At 32.9% G+C, this 11,314-nt stretch overlaps 1 protein-coding gene across 2 annotated transcripts; it reads left to right on the top strand.

The window, feature by feature from the left end:
* Positions 1 to 526: 526 nt before the first annotated feature.
* On the top strand, positions 527 to 4,581 carry LOC127865305 (uncharacterized). 2 transcript variants are annotated; one of them, XM_052405312.1, is made up of 3 exons: positions 527 to 686; positions 1,431 to 1,766; positions 2,123 to 4,581. In XM_052405312.1, the coding sequence occupies exons 1-3, from the start codon at positions 671 to 673 to the stop codon at positions 2,323 to 2,325; spliced, it is 555 nt and encodes a 184-aa protein (XP_052261272.1). In that variant the 5' UTR covers positions 527 to 670; the 3' UTR covers positions 2,326 to 4,581. The 2 variants fall into 2 exon arrangements, with proteins under 2 accessions (XP_052261272.1, XP_052261271.1); XM_052405311.1 differs by lacking the exon at positions 527 to 686 and having other exon boundaries at positions 1,351 to 1,766.
* The last annotated feature ends 6,733 nt before the right edge of the window (positions 4,582 to 11,314 follow it).

Raw genomic sequence — 11,314 nt, 5'->3', positions numbered from 1 at the left:
TTATCAAGATGTTTTTTTCTGTAAATTATCAAGAGCAGATTGTATAAATTATGGTCAGTTAAGAAATAGCTTTGCAAATAATTATACATCGATGTAAGCATATTCAATGGCGAAGAACCACTGCGATTTAATTATTTATCACTCGTACAATACTATGTTAAGTATTCTAAAGGTCTATTTCTCATTATTATGTTCAGTAGAAAAATATTAACGCGTTAAACTTGTTTAAATATATGTTTCCGTGTTTGTGCGACAGGAAAATGTAAATTTATCAAAAAAAGCTTTGCTCACGTGACAAAAAAGCAATTAACTAATGTGCTCAGTTCTTTATCAAAGGTGATATTACGTTCTGTTGTAGCTATCGGAATTGATTAAAGCTGGAAAATCGTTGGGTATTAAGTGAACTGATTTACGCGGAGTCATTAATGTGATAAGAACTATTGGAAAATACTTGCCCGCTCATGGTTTGTAACAGTAGCTTTGGAGACCTAGAGCGACTATTGTTTCGGATCTTTGCATTAACGAACCATTTACGGAGTGCGGTCTTTCCAATGCGCTCATTAAATTTTCAGCATGTTAGACGCAAAATAAATTCATTGACGCGCGTGTCTCTTAATAAATCGTAATATTTGGCTAGCAAGAAGTCTTCGTTTTGTGTTCTGGATTGACTATGTGGAATAGGTCAAGTAAGGGATGCTTTCTGTGTGGTTTCATTTATTTGACTATTTTTTTAGGAAAGCTTTAGGAGTTACTATTACTGGATTGCTTATATAATATTTTGTTCATAGGCCCGCTGATTGAATTGTAGAGTCTGTGCAATTTACTTCAGGTACAAGTAACGGATTTAATACTTTTTTTAAAAGACAGTGTGTTTTGTTTATTGTATAACATGTTACAGTTTGGTATTATGCGGGAACACGTCAAAAATGTAATGAAAGCCTTAATTTGAAGATAAAATTTCAACAACTAAATACCGTATATTGTTAAGTATTGCAGTACGCATACGAGTAAAACACTATTGATCCCATGGATGGTAAATAACCTATTTACATAAATGTTGACTTCTAGATGCATTGCGTTTTCATTAAAGTTGTGGTGATCATTCCGTTAAGTTCACTCAAATTATATTGACGTATTGAATGCATCAGACATTAATACAATAGTTTAATAAGTACCCATGGATCGAAATATGATGTTTGCTTATATACTTAGCGTTCATACTGTAAGCCAATATTAAATGAAATATCAGTGACAAAATTATTCACAACGACGGTTGGAAGTCTACTGTGGATAGTGTCAGTGTGTTCGACAACGCAAAGGGAGTAAACATTAAACTTTCACTTTAAGATAACAGTTAAGCTGCCGTATGTTTGACACCTGTACAAATGCATAAAGTGAACCAGCCATGATATTTTCTTCTTTTATTATAGCGACTGCAACTGGCGAAAAGACAAGCATGAAAGACGACGTGCGAAAAGAGAATGAACAGTTGTGCATAGAGTTGGACAACCTTGGTCGAGAGCATAAGAAACTGAAACAGATAGTAGACCAGCTGTCCACGGACTACGAGGAATCGAAGGCGTACGATCCATTAAGGCGGTATGAGAAACTGAAGGGCATGGTGAAACGGACAATTATGCACTTGAAACTGAACCCCGATGAGCCGAACACAATCCAGGCGGGTGTTGTTGGTGGCCTCATGCAGGGCTGCAGGGACATAAGCCATCAGGCGGAGAGTGCGAGGAGGCGAGAAGATAAATACTCAAGTACGTTTGGCGTCATGTTTTGCCTGTGTTTTGCGTAAACAAGTACACACATAAACAATGGTTTTCGTTCTAAACAGTAAGCTTGAGAATTTTTACAATATATTGTTTTCACATAAAAAGTATGTATTTCTTGTTTATACTCAGTTTGTTATAATTTGTTCATAGGCCCGCTGATTGAATTGTAGAGTCTGTGCAAGTTGGTTAGTAGAAAAATACGACCACGAGAAACAAAGATGAAATTCATGCGTAACTATAACGTAGCACTATTACAAAGATGACACGTTTACATTTGCACGGTTAGCCTTTCATTAAAATCATTATTGCCTATACTCATTAGAAAGTTTTCTTCCCTGTAGAAATGTCCAGACAAGAGTTACAACAAGAAAACGTGCACCTGCAAACCCAAGTTCGAGAAATGCGACGAAAGTGTGCAATTATACGTGACGTCATAGACAATTTGCAGAAACATTTCAACGCTTCAAAACGCCACCCTGCCATCCAGCGTTACAACATGCTGAAGGCCATGGTAAAAACTGTAATACATGATGAACTTATATAATCTTTATGCCGGATTGCAAACTGCCACCTAGGACATATAATGCTGGGCATTCGCAATTTCAGTTACAAATGGTATGTAAATCGACCGATACATATGCGTGCGTCCGTTGAGATGTTTTGAAAAGTGTTTGTTTATATGTGCATGTTGGCGCATGTAATGTTTGCCAAACAAATTGCTACCATGTTTGTAAGAGTTTTATCAGTATACATTTTCCAATTGCAATTGCAATGAATGTGTGTGGGCATGTGGAATATTCAAAGCACACGACAATATAATTTGTATTAAACACGTTGAGAAATGTATCTCTTTATTTGAAAGATTGCAACACATTTCTTTTTTTTCCATAATAAAAGGCCAATTGCCAATTGTTTTGTGATATATCAGGTGCGGTTAAGACGAAATTGACCGCAATTTTTAACAAGCTTTCTTTTATTCGTGCCGAGCCAGATTTATTACAAAACGTTTGGAAAGTCACCTTTTGTTTAATATACTGTGTATCAAGTACTTATGTTTAGCTATTGTGGTCAGTCTGTTAATCTTGCGCCAACAACGTTCTTCTCGTTACCACTCTATAGTGGTAATCGTTTCATCTAATCTTTGTGAAACTTGTGCAAAATGTTGATCTTGGAAATATTAAGACCGAGTTTGAATAAATTTCAATGGCTGAATTCTTAGAAAAGTATTGTTAGCAATCTAGATGTAAATTCTATGACATAATCTTGATGAAATATGGTCAGATGTATGTATAGACAATATCTACCCTACGTGCGTCCAAAAACCAAGTAATTAGGTGGAATCTTTTCGAATATGTATTGGTACCCTTTTATTCTGATACATGTAAAGCTCAATCTTGGTTAAATTTGGTAAGAAACGTTATCTTAACCATATCTTGGACGAGGTCGGATCTTCCTTACGTTCGTAACAAAAAAAGTTGAGCCATGTAAAGTCTTAGAAAAACCTTGGTACCATTCTATAGGTCACATATATGACTTAGTGTTTATGAAAGGTGGTACATGTATATATTGACAATAATTATCATATCTTGTTTTAATTCTAGGAGCTTCGTTAATAACTCAATATTGATAAGATATTGTCAAAACTTTATATTTATTGTATCTAGGTTGAGTTTATATCTAGATTACGTTGTTCCGAATACTAGATAATCAGGTAATATCTAAAAAATGTTTTTACAATTCTAGAATTTAAAACTCTACCTTGATGAAACTTAATCGGGATGTTTAATTTAAAAAAAACTCTATACATGGTGCCCAGGTTAAATCTTAGAAAACAAATATTGTTTAAATTATACAGTTATTGTCGCAGGTATTGCTCAATATTGCTTAAACTTTAGTAGATTGTTTTCATTTTGACAAAGGTTAGTTCTAGTTAAAATAATTGGCACTTGCGTTTAAAAATCCGTCGTCTGCTAAAAAATTATAACAACATTGTTACTGTATAGTTGCTGCTTTTATGACACAGAATGGTAAATATGTTTAAATCTGAGGAAAGGTGATTGATTCAGCACCGCCATGGCTTTCTCATTCTGTTTCATCATCCATCAATGCCATCATAATTTAAAACATACTCAAGCATAATCTGTAAAACGCTGCATGTTTAGGGTTATTATGTTGTATAACTTGTGAACGATCATTAACATCGTCACGAGTTATTTTGTTTATTACTTGTAAAATACATTTTTTATGTTTTTATTTTTGTCTGTTTTTGAAATTTAAGACATATTGGTGTCAAAATGTTGTATTTGTTAATTTTCTTGTTTTTTAAAAATACAAATGATGACTTTACAGTTGATTGTGAGTAACTACAAATATTGACTGGTAAAAATGCCTTCTGACCCGATTTAAACATATATCCGGGTAAATATCAGCATAGAGTATGCAAAACCGTTATCTTTGTTATTATATTGATATGCAATTTTGACACAAATAAGCGTGTTTTTGCATTTAGTGACGTTCATGTTTATTTTCAATGCGATGCTCATAAATCATTGACATACGCAATATAAATTTCTGATTACTGCTTTTCTTTAAGTCATTTTTTTCATAGGTATTTCATATTGATGAAGTTTCTGTCTATGCGTTTCTATTGTAAAATGTCTTGCTACAGCTTTCTGTATATAATTTACCGAATATGTGCATTGTTTGATGTAAAGCTCTATAAATCGATTAATTATGCAGTTTTTAATAAACAGACAAAACAAGACGCAAATCAGTTTAGTTCTTACGTCCAACGTCCAATGTGGTATAGAGAACATACTCTCGAAAACGAAAAACACAACAGTAAATATGTATACGAATTGCAAATGGTTACGATGCTTTGATGTTTTAGCATTGAAGTTAAGTATATAAAATACATTTGCTTCGAATCTGTCGTGGTAGGAACTAGTCCGACAAGAGCTTCTTTTCTAACGTTAAACTACATTTTTGCCCATCTTTTATACATATCAAGTAGTATAAATAATACAACAATTAAACACAGTCTTTAAGTTACATGGTGGTTGAAGCAAAAGGGTGAATTAAAGGGATTTGTTCACGGTTTCTTGAAATGACAATATTTTTGTTTTTCCCCGGATATAAAACAAATCAAAGAATGATATAAATCAAGCGTAATACCAGGATGTATAATAGAAATTTAACAAAGTATCATAATTTGGAATCGATAAATAATTTAGCGTTTCAAACAAACTATGGAATAATAAAACATTATTATGTTTTTTTTGTTTGTTTAATTCACTCAATCAAGGATAAAATGTGCATGTATTAAACAGTCCTGATGGCCGTGTGGTTGAGACATAATATTTATACTGTTTTCAATTCAAAGTTCATAAGTTCGAGGCCGGCATAGTATGAATGTGTTTCTTAATCTCTACTCGTGTCAGTATAAGGTTGTCTTTTATGGTGTTTTTTAACACTATCATAACCAAGAGAACAAGAAAATTAATATATACGCAAATCAAAACGTAAACGTTATATAACCCATTCATAATATAGTATACACGCAACAGTTTACTTAAAAGCCTGCTAGTTTAATGTATGAAAGCATAGTCTAGCACGAATTGCAAATGGTTACGATGCTTTGATGTTTTAGCATTGAAGTTAAGTATATAAAATACATTTGCTGCGAATCTGTCGTGGTAGGAACTAGTCCGACAAGAGCTTCTTTTCTAACGTTAAACTACATTTTTGCCCATCTTTTATACATATCAAGTAGTATAAATAATACAACAATTAAACACAGTCTTTAAGTTACATGGTGGTTGAAGCAAAAGGGTGAATTAAAGGGATTTGTTCACGGTTTCTTGAAATGACAATATTTTTGTTTTTCCCCGGATATAAAACAAATCAAAGAATGATATAAATCAAGCGTAATACCAGGATGTATAATAGAAATTTAACAAAGTATCATAATTTGGAATCGATAAATAATTTAGCGTTTCAAACAAACTATGGAATAATAAAACATTATTATGTTTTTCTTGTTTGTTTAATTCACTCAATCAAGGATAAAATGTGCATGTATTAAACAGTCCTGATGGCCGTGTGGTTGAGACATAATATTTATACTGTTTTCAATTCAAAGTTCATAAGTTCGAGGCCGGCATAGTATGAATGTGTTTCTTAATCTCTACTCGTGTCAGTATAAGGTTGTCTTTTATGGTGTTTTTTAACACTATCATAACCAAGAGAACAAGAAAATTAATATATACGCAAATCAAAACGTAAACGTTATATAACCCATTCATAATATAGTATACACGCAACAGTTTACTTAAAAGCCTGCTAGTTTAATGTATGAAAGCATAGTCTAGCACGGAGCTGTAAAGCATAGTAAATAGCTGTTGGTGTTTAATCATAAACATAGATGCACGAATCACATTCTTAAAGGATTGCGTTTACTATAAAAGAATAATGTTCCATAACTCAAAAGATTTCAATTGTAGTGTGTGAGAATAAAATAACATCATTTCATTTCGTAAACGGGAGTGTTGATAATGCGTATTCTAAAACGAACGATGGCCTTGAAGCATTGTCAAATTCATTTAAGTACATATTATTTGCCTAGACCAGCCAAACAAGTCCAGTCTGTTGACATTGGCATCGTATCCAGATCTGTGGAATAATCGAAGAGCACAGCTTTGATATAATCATATGTTGTAATCCTATACTTTTCTTTATTGACATATAGGGAGACTTCTTGACGCTTGATCAATATTATCATCGTAGAATGAAGGATATTATCCAGTAAAAGACACACACAAAATAGTTTTGGAAAATTCGATATTTCGTTCAAATATTAAAATTGTTGGTGTTTTGGCGTCACGCAATTGCATGCGTGTATGTTTTAAGGGTGCAAAAGACGGATTGTTATTAAATTATTCAAAATGGTCTTCTTAAACCAACGACTTAAATATAAATTCCATAGAAGAATCAAGTTAATGTCCTGCTAAGTGTTAGTTTTGCGGTACTAACCAACGGTTTGTTGTGCAGATGATTGTTATTGGAACTCTCCGTTAACCTCGTAGTTTTATTATTACGCATCGGCACTCCAAACCGTTTGTTCTTATCGCCATAACCCACACTTACTCTAAATTATTGTGTAGGTCAGATGTTTCCAAGTTTTAATTAACTTATGCACTTCACATAATCATTGTTAAATAAGTATTGATGTGTGCTTATAAACCTTGTATTAATATGATATTTACAATCAGTAACGTATTTAATATATTGAATAGCTAACGTATTCCGAAGAAAACCAACATTTAATTACCACACATGTGTATAAAAAATATTAACATCGCCTTTGAAAAGCTTACGTTTAGCCATGCCGCTATATTAGCTAACGAAGTATAATGTCCATTTATATTATAACTTAAAATTTGTATGTGTTGGCATATTCTTAAATAAATATTGAGGTAGGATTGTCAAGATTGTGTTCATAATTAATTTATTTCATTCATTAAATATCTCATGCTTACAAAAAACAACAACAAAGTATTGTAACTTCCACATATGTGCAGAATACATTGATGCTATTATGTCAATATTTGTATTTGTTTGCATATTCTTAATATTTTAAAATTCATATAATTGCTGTAAAAACTTCTGACACGTTTTGAAACGTTTATGTAATTGCTGCAAAAATATTATTCCACAGAACCAATAAGCGTTTGATAGCAAATTAGCTCTTGTCTCTGTATTGTTTCAGCCTACACAATTGTCGTTACCTAAATTCTCCAGTTCTCCTTCATTTCCAACGTATTGTTAAACGCCCACTTGCGCCTTTCAGATTTATTGATTCCATTGTCGCCTACAAAGTGTTATTGTGTTTGGCGTCCGAAAGCTTCTCGGTTATAATGGTCTACTTATGCTCACTACATAATGTTGAAGCCGTGACCAAACACGAGCAATGAGATATCTAAGTCTCAAAACATGAGAATTTACGAGTTAAATGCGCAGACGCAATACACAAAAACCGGTTGGGAAAGCTGGACAAATAGAATGCATTACAATAACACATTTTTATGGCAGTACCGCTTCGGTGTTTTAGTTTATGACTAGTGTTACCTGATAACTACCACATGGCCTTTCAATGAGTTTAAAGCTAATAAAGGCCTGCATTACATTGCTCTTATAATAGGCAGAACTATCATAAAACATGTAACGCGACTAAACGACTCTGTGAAATATAGAATAATATAATGTTGTATAGAACCAACCAGTTTGGCGAGCACCATATTATTGACAGTTCTGAAGAGTAAACTAAACACGCAAGCTAAGATACGAAATGTGAGCTCATTCTAATAGTGAATTAACGGATTTAAGGGTTCACACTTTTCTGACATTAATTTGCCTCAAATTTGAATGCATCGTCGTAACCAAAAAATTAATTTTGTATTCGCCTCCTTAAAAACATGCTTCTGATGCATGGAAATGGGTTCTGTATAAAATATTTAATGCACCTTTTCAAGTTGTTGTAAGTTGACACAATTTAAAAAACAAATATCAGTTTGCACATTTTCGTTGTAGTTATGATATTTGCGAGGACACAAAAAAAAGATTGAATAATTCGGAGAGATCTGTTCTTATCGTTATATTTTGTGACATAACGATGACTGGGTATATATAATATAAAATACACGTTAATGTAAAAGCATAGACAGACGAATGGTTTAGCTGCTTAACTTTAATCCAAGGGTGAGTTGTCCATGTCAAGATGAGGATTTTTTTCTTTCTTTACGTGTAATATTATATTTTACTGGACCTACATAGTTCATATGTTTACATTTGGTAATTTAAATTATTTAATGGCAATCTTCAATACATGCCAAAATCTTTGAATAGGTCACTTTCATACGCTAATCCAAATGTTACATGATCGAACAACCCAACATTGTAACTCCTATATTATAATAATTGGTGTTTAACCCGAGAATGGAGCAGCAACTTTCATTTGTTAACGTTGTTTCAGTTTTCTTACCACCAACAACTGTTAACAACTGTTATTAAGAGTACAAAATATATGGGCACATTGTTACAAGAAATATGTATATAACGTCTAAAGTAGAAACAATATGGTTGATTAAAATGGATCGACATCTGCGACGAATATTTCAAACGCAAGACAGTTTTGCATAACGAAATTGAACCTAAAACATTGCTGTAAAACAGACTTCAAATGTTAGCCAGTTTTGCATTACGAAATCCCAATTGTCGGAATCTCAAAGACCATACATAACAGCGGTCAGAGTTCTAGATCTAATACAGAACATTAAAAAAGTCGAAAAATCAAACAAAGTCGACAGACCCATTCATTACAAAATGTAACGATATTGCAGGCCATTGCCATGATCAAAATGTTTGTTGTACATGTAGCTAAAAGATCCTTAGGCAACCATTGAGTGTAAAAAGAGAGTCAGATTCTGTATTGGGCAGATTCGACTAGCTTTTATCGATAGATTTATACTTTTCGCCGAATTCATATTATAGAAACTGTGAAAATGAATAAACTGAAAAACTTTATGTAAAATTGAATTACAACAAATAATATTAATAATTATTATTATAATTATATCAAATAGTCATAGTCAATTAGTCTGAATTAAATGTAAAACAACATTATCAAAATTGTTTTGTGTGAATTGTGTCCATTGTGTCGGTGTCTCGGGTAACGCTACAACTGCCAAGAGAATAAATATGATATTTTCATTTCAATTAAAATAGCTCATGCTTTAAGATATGTATAAACATTTATGAACTTACTATGAATGTATGAATGAATCATAAGAACATATCATATAGAAATGCCACATTTAGAATGTTTAAATGTTATGTATGTGTCTAATGCACTAATGAATATTTTGTAAGTCAAGTGTTATTGATACCGGTAAATATTATTATGGAAATTGTAAAACAAGAACACAAAATACTTTTTTATAAATGTTATGATATATTCGTTATAAAAATGTGTGTTTATTGGCGTTGTTTTATCAAGACCTCCGTTGCTTAAAGCGGGTATATACGATTTTTTATATGTGTTTAATTGTAATATATTGATAAAATATGTTACAATAACACAAAATAGGCAAGAACAATTATACATTAAAGCCGAATTTCATTAAATGCAGCAAAGACAAATTAGCGCCCCGAGCCGATAATGACGTACATATTTTCCTACAATAACCGAAGCATTCGTCTTTGTATTAGGATCGGAGATAGTGTTCGTGTGTCGTATGAATAGATATCGTTGCAGGAATTCAAATAAACCGTTAAACTAAGTTTAGATGCACATCGTACATGTATGGTATACATGCTGGCGAATTCTGCTGTACAGCCGTTTTCAATTTCAGAATTAAATATCTGGCTTAATTCGCATTTTTTGACACATGTTCTTCTTAACTTTTATTTTAATTTATATTGAAATATATATATATATATTTAATAAGTTTTTTACACAGTTTATATAAATTCATAAATATTTGACAAAATCGTATATACCAGCTTTAATACTACTTGCATGAATTGTTGAAAACAATAGTTCAACTGTATTGCGGTTAAATTGGGAATTTCTCAATTGAATACATCTAGCAGTTCTTAGGCGGCTGATACTGGTTAAGAACACTTATATGGGTTTGTCTGAGATGTGCAATTGAGAAAATAGAGGCATACAAAAGCAAAAGCAGGATTGTTGACGCGTTAGTGATTCATGTGGAAACAATTGACATACGAGAAACACAAGTCAATGCAAACAAAAGGACCACCAAGTGTTTTCCCTGCAGATGCTAATGCTATGGAAATTCAAAATGAAGAGTATTATGCCGAGTATTATGTTTGTTTCAGTTCGGTTTATTCATATTCATACGAAAATATGTCTATTGCTTTATAGTCAAATTAACTTATTACACCCCTAACATGACCAAATAATAATGTGTACGGTGTATATGATAGCGTAAATCCTATCAATTGTAGTAGAAGTAGTAGTAGGAGTAGTAGTAGTAGAAGTAGTAGTAGTAGTAGTAGTAGTAGTAGTAGTAGTAGTAGTAGTAGTAGTAGTAGTAGTAGTAGTAGTAGTAGCAGCAGCAGTAGCAGTAGTAGTAGTAGTAGTAGTAGTAGTAGTAGTAGTAGTAGTAGTAGTAGTAGTAGTAGTAGTAGTAGTACTAGTAGTAGTAGTAGCAGTAGTAGAAGTAGTAGTAGTAGTAGTAGTAGCAGCAGAAGAAGCAGTAGTAGTAGCAGTAGCAGTAGCAGTAGCAGTTGCAGTAGTAGTAGTAGTAGTAGTAGTAGTAGCAGTAGCAGTAGCAGTAGCAGTAGCAGTAGCAGTAGCACTAGCAGAAGCAGTAGCAGTAGCAGCAGTAGCAGCAGTAGCAGCAGTAGCAGCAGTAGCAGTAGTAGCAGTAGTAGCAGTAGTAGTAGTAGCAGTAGCAGTAGCAGTAGCAGCAGTAGCAGCAGTAGCAGCAGTAGCAGCAGTAGAAGCAGTA

Source organism: Dreissena polymorpha, chromosome 1 (assembly GCF_020536995.1).
Source record: "Dreissena polymorpha isolate Duluth1 chromosome 1, UMN_Dpol_1.0, whole genome shotgun sequence".
NCBI lineage: Eukaryota > Metazoa > Mollusca > Bivalvia > Myida > Dreissenidae > Dreissena > Dreissena polymorpha.
This window is presented reverse-complemented; position numbering and strand designations above follow the sequence as displayed.